This window comes from Miniopterus natalensis, chromosome 4 (assembly GCF_054644295.1).
Source record: "Miniopterus natalensis isolate mMinNat1 chromosome 4, mMinNat1.hap1, whole genome shotgun sequence".
Classification (NCBI taxonomy): domain Eukaryota; kingdom Metazoa; phylum Chordata; class Mammalia; order Chiroptera; family Miniopteridae; genus Miniopterus; species Miniopterus natalensis.
In genome coordinates, this window is record NC_142084.1 from 54,146,790 (window position 1) to 54,167,456 (window position 20,667).

Here is a 20,667-nt window from a genome sequence, read left to right on the forward strand (position 1 = left end):
AATGCTTACACACTTTACCTGCAACACTTACAACAGACCTTACTGATCAATAGCCCTCTTCCCACTGGCACAGACAACCTTTCCATAACAACACTCCAGAGCCGCTCTCAACCAACTGACTGGAGATGACACAAACCCTATTTGTCATCGCTAGTCTTGTGTATGTGACATCCTTTGAAATATGGCTAAACAACTTTTCCTACTGTGTTATACCTTTACTTGCTTTTCTAACACACGTAATAGGGTAATACTTTAAAAATACCCCTTCAAATCATTCTCATCTTTCAGGATTATAGAGAATTAAAGTACAGAATTCTTCCACTGGAAAAAAAAAGAAAATCATCAGGTAAAAGAAACAAAAGTGTTCTCAAATCTGTGTAAAAGCATTCTATTGAGTGCTAATAAGTATATGACAACCAATAATGTACTTCAGGTAGATAATAAAAATTTAATAGTAATATCACAAAATAAACATATAAAAATCAAGTATTTAGTTTTGGATATTAGAAAAAATATACATAATTCAGCATAGTACTGATAGTGCTGCAAGTTAAGATTTTATTGTTCAAATGATATATTATGCCAATCAGGCTGCTATGTCCTCAAGTTTCAAAAAAAAAATCTGCTTTTATTACTAAAAGTAATAGACATCACTAATAAAACGATGTAATACCTGGCAAAGTGCAATTGAAGCTGTGTGACTATCATCTTAATGATCCTCTCATAATGGACATAAAAGCAGCAAACATTTTCCTGCTTTGGAGTAACAGTTACCAAAACTGTCAGTGTCAAAAATAAAAACCATTCCTTTCTCCTTTTAAATCTCATATAAGCATATGCATGAGAGAAAATTAAAAACAAAAAGGGCAACTGTATGCTGTATGCTAGGTCAATGTTAACATTCACAGACTAATTTTTAGATATAATATTCCTGGTTCTGGTCATTAAAAAGAAACAGAATTAACCATATTTTTTAACATCAGGAAATATAATTTTGCTATTCTTTCATAATCAAAATTTTCAGTTATTTCTAAGGCTGTTTCTATAGCCTGATTTCACTGAGCTAGTTCAGGAGACACACTGGTTGAAAAAGGGCTGAGAATATAAACTTTAAGGCTAAAAGTTCCATCTTCAAAATGCAAAGATTGAAATAGAGCCCTTGACAAGGTTATTTAATACCTAATTGCTGGTCATGAAAACAAGCAGACAGAAAAAAAGGGTCATATTTAAATACTTAAATGAAAAGCCACAGGCAGGTCTTTCACAACCTAAGTAATTATTTCAAAATAAGGACATTTGCTGAAAGTAAAAGTTACCTTACTTCATGGTAAATCTTCAAAACTATTATGTCCAGTTCTGGATCAAAGTCTCTTATGCTTTGGTTGGAAGATTTAATAAAGTATATACTCTGTAGGAGGTAACTATAGAACTCAAGAAACAAAATAAAATAGATAAAATACTAGACTCTTAATTGAAAAATGTCATGTTTGTCCATCTTTTCCATGCAATTAGCATGCCCATCTTAAATCTGACATATCGTTTATAAAAAATCGCTACATTCCCCACTGAAGCTTGTTATCCTGATGAGCCAAAGTTAAATGCTTTCATACAGCTGAGGATTAAAGAATGTTCTGAGGATTATTCATCATTATCTGTAAAAAAAAGAAAAAAAGCTTAATTCATTTCACTGCAAATCAACTGTATCTACTAGTAAAAAACTCATAGTTTCTCATGCTAAAGGAAAAGAACTTTAATGTAGTTTCAAATGTAGTTTTTATTATAGTATCACATACTCAGTGTAAAACATTCAGACAATACAATGAAGAATAAAGTGGAAAGCAAAAATCATCTATAAGCCAAGGACAACCAATGTTAATAATTTTTATATAAATCTTCCCAGAGCCCAGCCGGCATGGCTCAGCAGATGAGCAGCAACTTATGATCCAGGGCACATGCCTAGGCTTCCCCAGGAGGGGCGTGTAGGAGGCAGCCAATCAATGACCCTCATCATTGATGTTTCTATCTCTCTCTCTCTCCCTCTCCCCTCCTCTCTCTGAAATCAATAAAAATATATTTAAAATAAAAAAATTAATCTTCCTAGATCTTTCCCTATGCATATACAAATATTGTTTAAAAAATTACGACAAAATGCAGTTTTGAGACATGAGTTTTTCCCTTAAAACACATAACGGACAAAAAGATGGATAAATAAGTAATAAAGCAAGATTATAAAATGTTAATGGCAGAATCTAGGTGGTGGGTATATGGGTGATAAATAGAAAGTTTTTTTAAACATTTTCATACAATGACCATTTTACAATAAAATGTTGAAAAAGAATTAAGTCATAGATATATTCCATGTCAATTTCAATGGCTGCACTGCATTTTATTTTATGGATATGACATAATTAAGCATTTCTATTTATAGACATTTTGGTTATTTCCAATTTTTCATTATTCTAAAAAAACACTCCTGAATGAATTAAACAGAGTGTTTAATTTAATCTAAGATAACAATCACTGTCTTCCATACTCTAGCAAAGGTGATCGTTCATTAAATTCCAAGTGTCATCTCAAATCACTGCACTGCTTAAAACCCTTCACTAGCTCCCCACTGCCTCAGGATAGAACCTGTGCCCTTAATATGGATTGTAAAGCCCTTCATTATCTGGCCTTTTAAATATTTCTAGCCTTATCTACTTTCATTGCCCATCTTCCCTAAGCATCCCCATTTAGTAACAGTGAACTGCTTATAGTTCCACTAATGCAATATTTTGCATCCCTCCATGTTTAAGTAAACATATTGCTTTGGAGGTAAATTCCCATTCATTTTTCAAAATCCAATTCTGATGTCCTCTCCTCTAGGAAGAATTACCCTGAAACCTTGATTTCTTCTAAGACAGCTGGATCATTACCTGATGCAACATATATTCCTTCTAATGTTACAATTATCACTCTGTACTATAATTATTTTTTATAATTACACGTTTCAAATAGGAAAACAGAGAATAAAGTAATAAACACACATGTACCTAGTACCTAGAGTTAATAAAAATTAACTTGTAGCCATATTGGTTTGGATTATCTGTTAAGGAAAAGCATATTACAGATAAAAAGTACCTTTTTCCAATCTTATTGACCTCTCTTCTTTCCCAGGGGCATTATCAGTATCCTGAATCTGATGTGTGTCCTCCCCTCCTATGTTTTTTTTACTTTTATTAGATACATGTACACCTAAATGAAATTGCTTTTGAACATTACATAAATGGTACCATGTACTTACTACTTATTCAACTTATCCATATTGATAAAAACCTAGTTCATTTGTTTTAACTGCTGTATAGAATTTCATTACCATAAACACAGTACAATATCTAAAATGAATGTGATATTTAAGTAGGTATTTCCTACTTAAGAAACTACAAGCTTGGACTTGTGCCAGTAACTTGCACCATGCCACATCATGGGAAAGAACCCCATGAAATCCAACTATTATAAAAATTACTGAGGATATTTTTCAGTCCAGTATAGTACTACTTTATAAAATAGGGCTCAAGATCTCAATAAAATCAGAAATCCACAAGTTCCAGATAATGTTTTAATTTTATATTTTCAATTTTCTGTTAATAAAAAGAATCTTTTAACATCTGGGGGGGGAACAATTGCTTTACACTAGTAAGTCACAACTGAGACATTTTCAAGGACTAAGACCTGAGTTTTTCACTGACGTCTATGGACTTAGATTCTTGGCGTCTGAAAATAAATGTTCCCCTTTAAAGGAGCTGACATATTATTCAAGCTTTAAGAACACTGTATCATAGTCCTCCCTTTTAAAGAATCATGGGAAATTTTTTCCTTTCTTTCAATACCAAAAATAGCTGTCCTCTGAGTAACTGACATGTTTTGTCTCATGAACACTGTGACTCATGTACTTAATTAGGTTTCCTGCTTTGCTAGAAAGATCAGCACCAAATTTGTGATTCATTTTCACAAAATGTAGAGACCATTTGAACATAAACTTTGTATTCTTACTTTAATCTTGGCTTAATATTATATTGTTTGTACTCATTTGCCTGATACAGTGAATTTTCCCAAATGCTTGTTCTTAATTTTATCTTGTACTGTATGTTTTTAAATGCAATCTTTAACTTTTTTGGAACAAAATAAAATATAAATCTTATAAAAATTTACATTGTGAAATTTAAGCATCAACATTTTAAATTCTCAACTTTTTTCTACAAATCATACATTTACAGTAAAAATTTTTTGACAAATATTCTAGAAATATATTCTTGTTCAAAATAATCAGTATCAGTTTATAAATTCATTTTAAAAAAGTGGGCTCCTTATTTCATGCCAAGATACTTAAAACAAAACAAAAACGCCACATATTATTAACCTTGATAATGCACTTCATTCACTAAGCTTGATTTTAAGTAACATTAAGCTTCTTCCAAAAAATTAAATGCTCCCAGAATAAGGACTTATACCAAGAAGGACAATTAAACGAACCTGGTATATTAGCTGTCAGGGAAATTCCAGAAGAGAATTTTCAATATATTTTGTGTAATGAAACATCTTCATTAGAATAAGTCTACATCTCTACATTAAGTTCTTACACTTTCCCCACAAATGGTGTTATTTTATAGTTCTTTAACAATTTTTTATAGAGAAGTGCTCCCTTAGGTTTCTATTGATATGTTTCATAGCAAACACCAATGATATAAAATATTATTTTGTTTTATTTGTTATAATTTTAACTGTAAACAACATGTAAGCAAAGATTAGGTCTTTACCGTCCAGAGTAAAGAAGTGCTAGGCATACAAGAAGCACACAATAAATACTCTGAAAACCAATCCAAATACATTAGATTGAAGATCATCTCTCTATTTTCATAGCAAAGGAAACTGAAACTTAAGACAAAATAAATCACTCAATGTCACATTATTAGCCTCCTGAAGAGGCAGGACTATGACACTGGTGTCTTGGTTCCGTGTTTACTGCTCTTAACTAAATTTAAGGAGAAACCATTTTTAACTAATAACTTTAATAAAGTCCTAACATATTTTGAGTGATTCTATAGGTAAATATTTTCCAAATAAAAAATGGGTGACATTCAAATTGTTATAGATGAACTCTACTTACTCTAGAAGAGATTACATTTAGTACTATTTAGGATAAACTTTACATATGGCTGAAGCTCATCAATTTACATCTGTCATTTTGTTTTTTGCACATTTATTTAAAATATAAAGATGTGAGGAAATCTTACCTTCTTGATAGGCCCCATCTGCCATGACTAAATGAAGAATCTTGGCATAAAGATGCTGATGTTCATTTCCCAAAATGTTCTGAGCTATTGTTGAACAAATTTCAATATTTTCATCTTCATCTTCATGAACAGCCTATACCAAATTTCCAAATACAAAGTAATATTTGAATATTATCTTTCTCTAATTAGAGACTTTAATTATTTATAATAAATGTACTTACCAATAAAAACCACTGACATTTCACAAGTAATTCAAACAGAGCATATTTCAAAATCAAATGTTTTAACTGACATTTCACTTACCTTTACTTTCTCATAAACTTCAAAGAATTTTTCAAAGCCTATTTCTTGCTCCAGGTGAAGTCTCAGTTCCTCTAAATGGTTAAAGACACTATCATATTCACATTCACTTGTTATCTCTCCATCACTGTTATCTAAAAAACATTTTTAAAAATTTTATAATTAAAAAGACTAAATAATTATTACCCTAATAGACTAAAATTCTATTATGTAAATAATGTCACTGAAATAGACTACTTTGTCCTGGCCAGTGTGACCTGGTTGGGTGTCGTCCTGCACGATGAAAGGTTACCAGTTCAATTCTTGGTCAGGGTACATGCCCAGGTTGTAGGCTCAATCCTTGGTAGGCGGGGTGTGCAGGAGGCAGTTGATCAATGTTTCTCTCTCTCTCTCTCCCTCTCTTTAAAAATTTTAAAAAATCAATTAAAAATAAAGAAATAGACTACTTTATACTTTAAAGTTTTTGTCATAATATGTCATTAGTATAGGTGATCAATGAATATAAATCTGTCTTAAGAAGAATGATACTCTAGAAATCTTTTCTTTTATAGAAATAAACAGTAAACCAGGTTAGAATAAAAGCTTTCCTAGAGATGCCATCAGATCTAGCAAAATAAAATTGGAAAAAGCACACCCATATGTTCTGCATCACAGCAACTAATCCTAACTACTATTTTAAAAAAGTAGATATTAAACATGGGCCAAAACATAAAAAAGCATGCAGAAGGCAGACAACCTAAAATATATACCATAAAACTTTAGTTAAGCACCTAAAAAGGATTATAAATGTTCTGTAAGTTTTATGTCACGTACACGCCAAAGATACTTTGAAAAATTCTAGTAAAAAACAAAATTACTTAAGAATCATTGCTTTCACATTAGTTATTCTTCCCAAATAAATAGTTATTGAAATACACAAATTTTCTTTGCATCTTAGCAGTAATGCTATGAATAAAGAACAGTATCTAAACCAAAGTTTTAAAAACTGCTTTTAGTATTAACCCTTTTGGTTAACCACTGTATGTAGAAGCTCTCTGGAAAATATAAAGTGCTAAGAAAATGAAGTTATTATCTTTATTACTAAAAAATAAATCAAGAAATGAGTATTATTATTCTGTCAAGAATCAGAATAAAAATGCTTTAAAAAAGCATTTAACTTAATGGGAAAGAAATGAACAACTGTGTATATACATTTGTGTGAAAAGAAAAAGAATGAATATAAGTCAAACACAGAAGCATGCTTCAGTTTTCTCTAAAACTGGAAATAGTTCATATCAGGTGTTGGAAAAACATTCTCTGCCTGAAATATATGTACACACTGAAAAAAGGAAAAGGCCCGCCACAATTGTGATCACGCACCTGAGTGCCATTCTTCATTGAGGGCGCTCTCACTGCTGGGGTTGTCATCCTCATAGGCTAGGTCTGTCCCGTTGGCAGTTCGCTCTGCATCGCTGTTCTTTAGGGCTGATTCTTCCTCCTCGCTGTACTCCTCCCCAGGCTCTTCCCTGAGTAGCTGCTCCATAGAGGCCTGAAGCTCTTGTAAATCTGTGTCTGTTTCTTCAAACACACTGAAATTTTACAAATTAAAGTAAACATTACCAAAGCTGCGTGCACTCCTTTCTACTTCAAAGTAATAATATTGGATAAAAAAGAAATGTGAAAAAAACCTACAGTTTTTAACAAAGTAAATGAGGATTAATAGATGATAAAGTACATGACACATATCAAGCTAGAAGACGACTTGTTTAAAATGGTCCTGGTTTGCCAAAGAGAATCATGCAACTATCAATATTTTTAATGGCTTAAATTTTGAAAGAAAATGTCAATATTTTAAGAGGAATGTCTAAAGAGGTTCCTCACTTGCTTTCTAAATCAAACATTTAATACTCCAATATCTTTCTTTTATGCAATTTTGAAAGTTCAGCAAAATCTTAGTGTGGGTGTATAATAATAGTACACTATACAAAAAGCTTTCCATATAAACCCTCACTGGGCATTTTACTTTTAGAAAAAGAAATACTTAGGGAATTATATGTTCAGGTAATAGGATAATCTAGTGAATAAAACGGTTACCAGAAGTCTTATCTTTAGATGCTTATTCTTGAAAACATTTCTAAAGTATATAATAAGTAGGCTGTACTGTGCAATTATAATACATTAATCGTAATAATCTTATCTGGGGGATCCTGTTTCCAAGAAATTGCTCAGGATGTTAATTTTATTTTCATGGAAACATAGATGCTGAAATGAACTAACTTATGCAAATAGTATCATACATTTATATAGGACTTTAGTTTTATCTTATTATTTATATTTTATTGACACAAAACTCACTTTAGAGACATGGAAACTGAATCAGTGTTTAAATGATTTACTCAAGGTCACACAGTCAATAAATAACAAATAAAGGATTGAAACCTAGGTCTTCTGACCACTTCTCCTATACCCCAAAAATGTACTCACATTTTCTCTCTTCTGATTTGCTTCTGTGTCCTAAAGTGGCATACAGCCCAGCCCAGCCTGTGTGGCTCAGTGGCTGAGCAATGACCCATGAAGTAGAAGGTCACAGTTTGATTCCCAGTCAGGGCACATGCCCAGGTTTTGGGTTCAATTTCCAGTACGGGGGCAGGCAGGAGGCAGCCAATCAGTGATCAATCTCATCATTGATTTCTCTCTCTCTCCTTTCCTCTCCTCTCTCTGAAATCAATTAAAGAATATTTAAATAAAATAATAAAGTGGAATGCAAATAGAAAAATTTGCTAAACCGAACATAAGGATTGATTAAGGTCTTTACTAAAGTTTATACTCCAATCAAATAGACAAATTTTTACTGAAGAACTAAAATATCAACAATATTATGTGAGACAATGAATAAAATTTCCATTAATGGAAAAAGAAAATAATCCTTTAATGTAGAAATATCTTTATTTTGTACTTATGTGTACAAACGTCTACACTTTAACTTTGTAGAAGCTATAGAAAAACAAAGCATCTATAAAGAAGAGAGAATGTCTACTTTTTTTGGATCATACTACTAGTAGCATTTAACTTACCATTTAATTATAAAAGTAACATACCAGGTACATCTGCTATGTACCATTCCTACAGTGACAGAACATTAAGCTGCTGATAAAATACTCTAGTGGCCAGCCTAGAAGAATTAGTATGCTCCAGAGATGGTAGTAAAATAAGCAGGACTGCTAAGTCTACCATTGTAAGGAAAATATGAGATTAAGATCTTTTATGAAATGAACATCCAAAAATTTGTCTCAGGCACTTTAAAACCTGGCCCCAAATTCACTTTTCAGTAGGCTTTCTTAGGATATAATCTTGAATAAAGTTTGAATCAAAAAAAATTTTTCCCCCCAAAGAAACCATCGAGTGAAATTTTCCTGTATAGACATGGAGTAACTTACTTTTAAAAATAACTTAGTTTTCAAATTTAAAAAAATCAAGTTAAAGGCTTCTAACCTAAATTTTAAAATAAAATTGCAATCAACTAGTAATTAAAAGAACACAAGCCACAAATAAGCTATAGTTCACTCAGATAAAAATGGATAACTTTATAAAAACTCTGAGGAAAAAACTGTTACCTAGCATTGTGTCAACCATAAAGGTGCTGAAATATTGTGTTCTCCAGTAGGCTTAATAAAAAGATAGTTAAAATGCTTAAAGACCACAGCTAAGCAGAAGAAAATTAGGATAAAGGTGACTTTTCCTCTAAATTTTGAGGGTACTAGCAAATTCTACAGAATGCTATGAAAAATGAAAAAAAAAAGGCAGCCTTTAAAAGATAAAGTGTGGCTAGAAATTTAAGAAGGGGCAAAACTAAGAAAAACAAAGAGAGAAAATGAATGTAGCAGATGAAGTAGCCCTGGCTCAAGTATTATAGGGAGGAAAATGGTGAGACTAATGCTTTCAGTCAGACCAAAGCACAAGTTCTTTCTACTGAATGACAGCAATAAAAGAGGAGAAAATTAAGTTAAAAAAACCAGAAAATATACAAATTCTAATATTTTGTAATGTATTTCCTGACGACTTAAATACAATGTACCTTCTCCAACATTTTGTTCCAGGGTACTCTGGTTTTATTTCCCCCAAAAGATTGTAACATTTGTCTGAGGGCTGAGAAGGCTGACTGATATCAAAGAACATGGAGCAAGGTTACTGTCTAAAGGGCTATCACCTCCCACCACTCTCAGAAGGACTGGTTAAATCACCCTCCTAGATTTTAGATTTCCCATGAATCATGAAGAAAGGAATTTTGTGAAAGCAATTAAGTTACATGCAGAACATGCATGTAAGCACATGTGCACACACACAAACCAAGTATTCCACCCGCTAACTCCCCACTGCCATGGTTTTGAAATCATTCCCGTCAGGAGATAGATGTGGATGGAGCTTTCTGGTCACCTTCCTGGGGAACTCTAGTGTAGTAAGTAAATACTTCACTAATTCCCATTGCAATCCCTATATCATGCGGTGTTACACTGTTAAACAGTCATCATCCTGTTAACATTTATTCACTTACTATTTATTAAGTACCTACCAGGTGCAAGCTGTTGTGCTGGATGCTAAGCGGTACATAAGACAGAACACCAATAGAAACTATTTTCTTATATTCTTCAAGTGAGGTTAAGTTATACTATATAAAGGCAGAAATACATATCAAAATGTGCATGACTGGACTTTAAATATGTTGTAAAAAGTTAAAGGAGTAGTGAAAAGTTAGCTACAGGTCATTTTTAAAAACTGTCTAGGTAAGTGACCATCTCTAGAACATAAACAAACTCAGGAATTCTGTTAGTGTCACTATCTGTCATGACATGCTCACATGTCTTCAGAATCAGAAGGCTCTTCTTTAATGTGCTCATCTTCAATGTCATCCATTTCAAGATTGTCCTGACGTACATCTCCTACAGTGGGAACATCCATCAGTGTTCTGAAGAGCTTTGAGAGATCTGGGAGTGAGCATGTTCTTAGCATCTAAGAAAAGGCAACAGATTTCTTATTAGGAGTAAGATAATTAGAAAATAAAAACAAAAACCTTAGAAAATTAGAGCTAATGATAATTTTATTATTTATTTATTTATTATATAAATTGACTTGTCCAATGTAAGAACTGATTCTCTTGAATTTTAGTGAGGAAACTAAACTTGGGAGTTATGTTTGGGATTCAACACATAGGTTTAACATAAGGTCACCTTTAAAAACTAGGGAGAGGAGTGTATTTGGGATGTGTGCACAGCATGGAATTGGAAATCTGTCAGGAATTAGGCAGTGCTGGAAATTGCCAGTGTGCTCCTTCTCACTCGTGGTCCATACTGTCCCCTATCACGGTATCTCTGCTAAGTCTTCCTGTACTTTCCTATCTATGACCAACCCTCCATATATATAGGGTGTCCCCCCAAAATATATACACACACTTTGAATAATTATAAAGGCAATGTTTATTAAAATACATTTCATTTTCAAAATTGAGGTATCAGCTATTAAAGTATACATACATTTTTGGGGGGACACACTATTTTTGCCCAAATCCTGGAGTTAGTCTGAAGCTTAGCTAAGCACCATTACATATAATTGGTGGCTCTTTTTACCACTTTATCACTTGGTGTTGCTGGCTAGTCAACACAGGTTAAATCGGGGGCCTCAAATTAGTGCAAAAAAAAAAAAAGAAAGAAAAAGGCCTACCAATGCTTCCCTGTGCAATGCACTATGAGTGGAGCCTTTCCCACTATGGAAGGCTAAAAAGAAGACACATTCATCCAAGTTCTTCCATGTTCATGCTGAGAATCATTTGTAGCGGCAGGTAAGAAGGAACTCAACAAACTGAGCTGAGAAAAAACAATGTATACAGTGGAGGTGCTTAAAATTTGAATTTGTGTTGGATAAGACCAGCGATACAACGAATAGCTTTTTTCTACTAACCTTTCAACAATTAGAATGTCGATGGATAGACAGGGCTACGAAACAAGTACCTATTATATAAGCCTTGGGGTTGGGTTAAGCCTAAAGGAATCTGTGAGATCTGAAACATGACTCCCAAGGCCCTGATAAGAACCCTAAACCAGATGGGAGACTGTGAAAACACAATGTTTAGCATATTAATGAAAATTTATATACTTGGCCAATTTTATTGGTACAATCTGTTTTTGAGAATGAAAAAGAATAAATTTCCATTATTTGAAAAGAATTTACATATTATAGCACTCAAGAGGGAAAAATGGTTACAAACGACAAGATGGTGAAGATACACTGCTTGTTAAAGCAATAATAGTACTGCAAGTATTTCTTTTGCTGAATCTTCCACTGTCAGCAGAATTTATTCTTGACTTTTATTATTTTAATGTTTTAAACCATGTATATTATAAACCAGCAGTATGCAAAATACATACTCAGTAACACCTTCTCCAGGTACATGCTAATCAATAAAAATTAACAGCATATATTCATGAACATGGAAGTCATGTGTGATTGTGGGGGGAGGGGGTTGGGGGAGGTGGAGGAGGGTATGGGGGCATAAGTGGTGGTAAAAAAATTAACAGCATATATGCATTACATACCTAAATACAAAGCAACTACACCAAAGTATGCAATATTTTCTAGGCTAACATAAATTTTAGCCCTGAAAAATCATCTCAATTTTAATTTATTCCTTTCACTAATAAAAATAAATTTCATAAGTGAACATAAAATAACAAGAAGAAATTTCAAGTGGTATGCAATTTTACAAGCTTCCTCTCAGAATGGGTTTACACACCAATGCAACAACTATCTGCCCTCTGTTAAAAATCATTTATGTTCGTAGTCTTCTTTGATAGGCTATTAAAGTTTTAAATAGGATATTCATCTTCAGTCAGAAAATTTTATACAAGCAAACTTTCAGTTCTATAATTCTGATTCTAAGTTTTTTCATGTTGTTAAAGTAATATTCTACAGTTTTAACAATCATAGAAAGAGATCTTCCTGAAAACAGCTATCTGAAACATGCTGCCTGAGCTCTTTATTGATAGACTAATTTTTTCTAGATTCCTTATAGCATGATTTTACACAGCTAGCATTTGGTGCCATTACAAATCAAACAGGAGAGCAATGTTTTAGAAAACTTTAAAACATTTTAAAAATATATGCTTCCTTTAGATTTTTTTATTGTTGGTTTAGTTGTATTTTTTCTTAAAAGTGAAGAGCCTTGTAAGACAGTAAATGAATTAATACTAGTTGCACTAACAGAGCTTCACATGAAATTCTACTTGAAAAAACTGTCAACTCACTTTTTCATCTGTAGTATTTTTCATATAAAATTATGAGTTAGCAATACTCTGGTTATACTATGAAATGGTTTGTGAGCACATTTGTTTAGCTTCTGCTTACTGCAATTAAAGTATAACACCGCACCATCAAAATAGCTTCTACAGCCCTGCCAGCGTGGCTCAGTTGGTTGGAGCATCGTCCTGTACACAAAAGGTTGCGGGTTTGATTCCCAGTCAGGGCACACACTAGGCTGTGGGTTAGATCCTCAGTCAGGGTACATACAGGAGGGAACTGATTGATGTTTCTCTCTCACATCAATGTTTCTCTCTCTCTCTCTCTCTCAAATCAATTAAAAAATATATCCTCAGGTGAGGATAAAAAAAATAGCTTCTACAAATATTTGCTCACTCTAACCTATAAACCGGGTTTAAATAAATGTAAAACACTGATTAAAAAATTACGAGCACTTACCTAAGGCAAAAATTATGAACATTATTCTAAGAATTGATATTTTAGCAAATCAAATAAGACATTTAAGGTACATAGGCTAGCTGTGAACTGTACATTAATATTACACACACACACCCCTGCATTTGCTATAAGAAAAGAAATTCTCAAATATTCATAGAGATCAGTTTTCCACACACTCGCCAGATGAGAAAAGTATCAGTGGAACACTTTTGGTCTCTCTCCACCCATTATTCACTCCCCCTAACATGAGGAAGGACTAAAGGGAACAACAAGTAGCCTTTTCATTTGGCAACCTCCTTCTTGTTCTTACATAAGTCAGATCATGAGAGGACCACATTTTTAGACTATTTTATTTTGACCTATTACAAATCTGAGGTAGAACACATGAACATCTACTAATGTTCTATGTACAAATTAGGCAATATGGCACTTCTACCCATTTACGATAGACTGCTTAAGCTTAGTCTCATCCTGAAACTAGAAGCTGGGTTGGGTAGTGGGAAAGAAAGAGAGTGTAAGAGGATATAAGAGGGATCCTTTGCTAAATAAAAGAAGACCCTATAAAAGGAATCTTGAACAGGAAGCCAGTGGAAGAGTCTTTGTCCTGATTATTTTCAGTATCTCAGAGGATAAAATGGGTTTTTTTGGTTGTTTCTGTAAACTGTTTTGATGTGTGTCTGAGTACATGCGTTTATGGTTTTAAGGGATTAAAATTCAATATTATGGTTTATCAAAGAAAAACAATCCATAAAAATGTTACCAAATGAATAACATTTTCCATCTGAGGAGCATACTTGCCTTTGGGTTATTTGCATCAAATAAACCAGTTGAAAGTCCAATCAGCAAGGAATTCTTGTTTTTACTTTTTGGCGGTGAATCAGAGCGAGATCGAAGTGGAAAGGATTCTTCTGGTGAACACAGAATTGACTGAATTTGAGAGACTACATTCAAGTGTTCGGGGTGAACTACTTTACGGAAAAATGGTTCTGGTTGCATAGATTTATCTACATCACATTTAGAGTGCTGAGAATCATCTATTCCAGGTTCTGTGGTGTAAAGCAAATATTATGTGATAAGTTTATACAGTACTTAAATAAAAGTTCTAAGGTATATTGATAAGGCATAGTATATCTACAGTAGTCCTCACTTAATGTTGCCAATAGGTTCTGCAACTTTAACTGAAATGACATATAACAAACCAATTTTACGGTAGGCTAACTGATATAAACAAGAGTTAAGTTCCTGCTACATCTCATCAACATTATAAAGAAATGATGTTGAACAAAATGATATTATTAGGGGACCTGCTGTATGTAATTACACTATCTTGTAAATAATCTTTAACAGGATATAATGTTTCATTTTCAGAAAGCAGATTTAATTTTATATACTTCCATTACATTGGAAGTTCTAAGATGTACCCATAAATGCAAGAAAATGTGAAGAAACACTGTTTAGACACTCATATTTAGTTTCAGTTTATCTTTATTCCTATAAGTTAGATAGAAAAAAGTATGCTTCTTATATTTTAATTAATACTAATGAAAACAAGAGGACAACTTATTGAATGTTCTTAGTATTTTGGCTTAGTTTTGGGAAGCAAGTCTTTTCACTTTGAACATTCAATAAAATAATTGACCTAAAAACTATTGCTCACATTATCAAACAATCCAGGCTTATAAATGCAGAGTCCAGTGCTCTATGTCAATTACATTTTTAAAATGATTGAGGTGACTGATAAAGAATACTGTCCAAATAAAACAGGTTAGTATTCACAACCTTCCCGAGCATAATTAGACACAGTCCGATGATGCTTACCTACATGAACGTCACTAAGTTGATCCACATTCCTAGAAATTCCATCTTCAGAAACTTCAGTTTGCTGAATGGTGATCCTATCTTCTAGTCTGCCACACATAGACACACCATTTTTCAAAAACCCATTTACTAGAAATAGCACTCTCAAATACAAAAAAAAAAAAATAGAACTCAAGTTCACTAACATGCTGTGATCCCTCTTCCAAATATTTTTCTCATTTATATATATATATATATATATATATATATATATATATACTTCCTCTCATAAGCACACTGTAGTTTTTACCCTGTCCAAACCTTCAACAATCATAACCATTAACAACAACTAGCCTCACCATTTCTTATAACTGTTGAAAATCACTGGACTAGAAGAATATATTCCAAAAGGAAGCAGTAATTTATCTCTGGAGGGGTTGGTTTATAGGCAGTTTTTATTTTCTTAATACTTTTAATCCATCTCAAATTTAAGTAGGTTTTACTTTTTTAGTTTTAAATTTTGAACAATTTTCTATTTTTACTTTTTAAACTATTTTTAATCATACAGTAATACATTTCTTCATTCAAAATGTAATATTCCTTGGTTCCTCAAAAAGATAAACAAAGAATTATCATAATGCTGCAGAAATTTCACTCCAAGGTATACATCTGTAAGAACTGAATACAGGCATTCAAATGAAAACTTGGACATGACTGTTCACAGAATCACTATTAACAACAGCCAAAAGGCAGAAGCGATCCTGGACATGACCCATCATCATCTGCTGAATGGATAAAAATTTATGCTCTATTCATACAACGGAATACTGTTTGGCCATGAAAGGAATGAAGTACTGATCCATGCTACAACCTAGATGAACTTTGAAAACACTATGTTAAGTGAAAGAAGACAGACACAAAATCCACATATTGTATTATTTCATATGAAACATCCAGAATAGGCATGTCTATAAAGACAGACAGCACATTAGTGATTGTCAGGGGCTGGGAGGATGGGAAAACAGGGAGTGGCCGTTAAATGGGTACAGGGTGTTCTTTCGGGGTGATGAAAATGTTCTGGAACCATACAGTGATAATGGTTAGACAACACTGTGAATATATTAAATACTACTGGATTGTACATTTTAAAATAGTTAAAATGGTAAACTTTATTATATAAATTTACCTCAATTAAAAAAAACGTAGTGTTTCTTTTAGGACACCCCTAACCACTCAAATCCCAGTTTCCCGTGCTGTTATGTTTGATGGACATCTGACCATACTTTTCATTTAAATTTACATACAAATATATGTACTTGAATACATCTATAATAATTTTTACATAGAATTATCAGTGTTTTTCTAATATATGGAAATGTTTTATTCAATATAATTTTATTTTGTTAATCACTCAATATTTTAGACATATTTCCATATAAACAGGAAATACACAGAAAATAGAAATGAAACTTAAACATTTGAAAAGATATGCTCAACTTCACCAATAATAAGAGAGAGAAACTAAGACCCTAAACCATGATACTATTTCTGACCTATCAGATTGGCAAAAATAAAAACTCTGATAATAAAAGGTTGGCAAGGCTGTGAGGAAAATAAGGCATTCTATACCTTCTTTCTGAAAGCATAAGTTAGTACAGCCTTTGGAGAGAACAATAATTTAATTACAAATGCAATTTATAAAAATGGAATTGACCCATCAATTATACAGCTATGTATTTATCCTATTGATATATTTATATTCATGCAAAATGACTTTATTTAAAGGTTATTCATTGCAGCATCATTTATAATATGAATTCACACAGATGAATTCACTCCACATTCATGGAGATGTGGTATATCCATATAATGGAATACTAAGTAGCTATAAAATAAAATAGAGGAAGCACTGTATGTATTAATATGAAATATATTCCCAAGTTACTGACTAAAATTGAAAAGGGTTGAAAATACTATGTACATTATACTAACAACTGTATTTAAAAGGGAGGTGGACTATATATTTGCTTTTGCTTATATACATATAAAAAAATATCTGGAAGAGGAGACATTGGGAATTTGTTGGATGGGAACAGAGGTAGAAAAGACTTCTTACTGTATGTCTTTATATACTTGTTGATTTCTGAACCACATGAATGTAATATCCAAAAATTAAATTATTTTTATAAGGTATAGGATATAGTGTAATATTAGGTTATTACAGTATTTCTTAAAAGGGAATTACAAAACAGGATCTGGGTTTTGACACACAAGAAAAAACAGGTAACATACCCAGTTTCCTTTGTTTCTTTCGTCTCACTAATCCATACATCAATAACAGGGAAAGGTAAGCTACCATCTGTGTTTGTTTCACTTGGCTGTCGTAGAACTTCTGTTTCCAAGTCATCAGGTTCTGAAAGCAAAGCGTAACAAAAAACATGTCTCAAAACAAAATCTGTTTAGAGAAAATGGAATAAATTTCTATAAATTATCATTACCTAGTTTTAGGCTAATATGTTAATTAGAAGAAAAGTATTGTGTTAACTCTAGTTCAACTGCTTTTGAAATGACAGACTTTTCCTTTTGTACTTTTCAGTGCAATAAAAATGCTGAAAAGAAATAATAAAACACTTTTAGCCATAGAATAGAGGCTGTATAGCCTAATGCAAGAGTCAGCAAACTTTTTCTTAAGTAGGCTTAAGATACCTACTATGAGTCTAATGAATAAGGCTATTTAAGATACTGTGGTGAATTAAAGATGCTCACACATATACCAAGTCTCTGACATTTGTCTCATCTAGAAGGGGCCTTGGTTTCCCCTCCCCTTGAATTTGGTCCAGCATTGTGACTGCCTTGACCAACTGAGTACAGCTGAAATGTTGCTATGTCAGTTCCAGATCTAGCCTTTAAGAGAACTGGCATGGTCCACCTTGGAATCTGGAAGCCAAAGCCACCATGAAAGAAGCTTAACTATTCAGGGAAGACCACATGGCAAGCCCATGAGACTAAAATGAAGAAAGAACCCAGCTGAGTGGGCCCAGAAGAGCCCTGCCAAGGAGGGACATCATCTTGCACCCTCCAGATAAGCCCAGATGACAGATGAATACCACTGAGTGATACCAGTTGATGCCACATGGAGAAGAACCATCCCAATTCTTAACTCACAGAAGTGTGAGATAAAATGTAATAGTCATCTTTAGCCACTAGGTTTCGGGAATAATTTGTTTTGCATGAATAGATAACTGAAACAGAAATTCATGCCTGAAAACGAGGTGCTGACATTAATAAAAGCCTAAAACATCTGTATTGGCTTTGGGACTGGGGAACAGGCAGAAGTCGAAAGGGCTTCAGAGAGACTGTTGGTGAGAGACTGGTCAGTGAAAAAAAGTTATTGGAGGCTGGAGAAAAGGGGATTCTTGTTATATTGTAGCAGAAAATTTGGTACTTGTGAAAGCAAGGACTACAGAAAATGTAGTTAATAGACTCAATGATCTAGTTAAGGAGCTATGTACACACAATGTTAAAAGCGCCAGCTACCTTTTCTAGTAGACTCTGATAAAGTCCAAGAGAGAGACTGATTGACGAAAGAAGTTTAGTTTATGAGGATAATTTAGAAGAGAAAACCAAAGATAATTCCTCCAAGGCAACAAAAGTTTCTCAAGTGAAAACATGACCTCAAGACAAACATGAGGTATGCTCTCCCTCTGGGGAGCACGCCCGAGCCTTTCCCTTCCCCCTTTCCTTCCCCTACAGGCATACATCTAAACTCAAGGGTCCCCATGAGGTTTGCAACCAAAGGAGCAATGGGCAGTGGCAGCTTGTCCCGGGCTAACCCCTTGAACCTGTCTTCAAGGCCCCCTTTGCTCTGACTTCTCAGTCAGCCAAAGCAGCCCAGCCTAGGGTCCTCTGTTGCTGCTTCTATGCTAAGCCCTTCCTTGTTTCACTGTCCTGACCGTGCTTTTGCTGAGGCTAATAAATTCTTGCTTGCTTGGCTGGAAAAAAAAAGACAAACATGAAATTTAGGGCAGTAAAATATGGTCTCGGGAAAGATGAAGACCTGTTATGGCAGATAAATATTTAAAGGCATATATCACAGACTCTCTTAGCTGAACAAAAGGGTTTCTATAAATCTCAAGCACACGGTCTCACAGAATCTCACAGGCAACTCAGAGTAGAGAAGGACCAGTCTACAAATAAACAAAGTGGTTTTATCAAATGTAATGAATGTCAATAACATTCATACCAACTCCCTCAAAATTATTAAGAAAATTCTACTTGCAGAAGCACTACCAGGGAAAGAAACAGTTCAAAAGAAAAGAGCCTTTGAGGACACCAACTTCTGGAGCAAGGGAAGCCAGCTGACAATGCTACTCCTGGCTGGACCTCAGAATTTCTATGGACCAATGATTGCTAAATACTTCCCACTGTTCTTGTTTTTGAAAGGAGTCTCTACTCCCGTTTCACCATTATTATAAGTATATGGAAGGCAAGTGCTTTCTTTTTAATTATTGGGAAGTACCTGTACTCAAAGAACTACATGCAGACACTGACAACATCTTTAGGCTCTGAACCAATGTCATAGTAAGATGAGGCTTTGAGAAGGGGTAAATGTATTGTGCACGTGGGGGGAATGTAAATAATTTTTTGATCAAATGGCAGACTGTGGCAGATTATAGATGGCTACAAATTCTTTAACACTTTTTCCTTTGAGAGGTGGGGTGTGTTTCACCTCCTTGTGAATCTAGGTTCCCCTGTGACTGCTCTGACCAATATAGTATGATGGAAGTGATACTGTGCCAGTTCTGAGACTAGCTCTTAAGAGTACAAGTAGCTTTTACTTAAGTATCTGTGAGCTCTGGGCCACCATATAAGAAGTCAGACTATCTTGCTGGAAAGAGTGCACAGAAAGTCCTGGAAGCTACATGAAGAGGGAGAGGAGCCCAGCTTAGCCCAGCCTTCCAGTTATTTAAGCCATCTTGGAGCCATCAGACCATCCTGGTTGCCAGCTGATTCCCACCAAGCTATCCCAAAGAAAAATGCACATGGATTAAAAAAAAACAAAAACAAACATGCCTGGGTGGAGTGGTTTAGTTGGTTGAGCATTGTCCTGTGAACTGAAAGGTTGCTGGTTGGATTCCTGGTGAGGGCATATACCTGGGTTGCGGGTTTTATCCCCAGGCAGGGCACATATGGAAGGCAACCCATTGATATTTCTCTCTCACACTGACGTGTTTTTCTCTCTCCCTCTCTCTCGGTGTCACTCCCCCTTCTTCTCTCCAAGCATGTCCTCAGGTGAGGATTAAAAACTAAAATTATTTTTAAAAATACCATTAGCCAAGCCTTCACTCAATTCCTGACACAAAAATCATGAGATATAATAAAATGGTTGTTAACACATAGTTCTGGGGATGATTTTGTTGTGTAGCAATTAAAACACCAGATCAGTTATTAAAATATAAAAATAGTGAACCTGAGATGAATCACTCAAACATATACACATATTTTGATGACTTGTTTATAAAGAAGAAATGAAAGTATTATTAAATTAAATACAGCTCATTTTGACCCATTA

General features: G+C 33.8%; 1 protein-coding gene across 1 annotated transcript in view; it reads right to left on the reverse strand.

Annotated features, from left to right (window-relative positions):
- Positions 1–372: 372 nt before the first annotated feature.
- Positions 373–20,667, reverse strand: part of NEK1 (NIMA related kinase 1) — a 93,252-nt gene continuing 72,957 nt past the window's right edge. The window contains 8 exon segments of the mRNA XM_087816547.1: positions 373–1,652; positions 5,274–5,406; positions 5,577–5,707; positions 6,933–7,141; positions 10,408–10,559; positions 14,097–14,344; positions 15,117–15,205; positions 17,388–17,508. Coding sequence (XP_087672673.1) covers positions 1,639–1,652; positions 5,274–5,406; positions 5,577–5,707; positions 6,933–7,141; positions 10,408–10,559; positions 14,097–14,344; positions 15,117–15,205; positions 17,388–17,508 — 1,097 coding nt within the window. The 3' untranslated portion in view covers positions 373–1,638.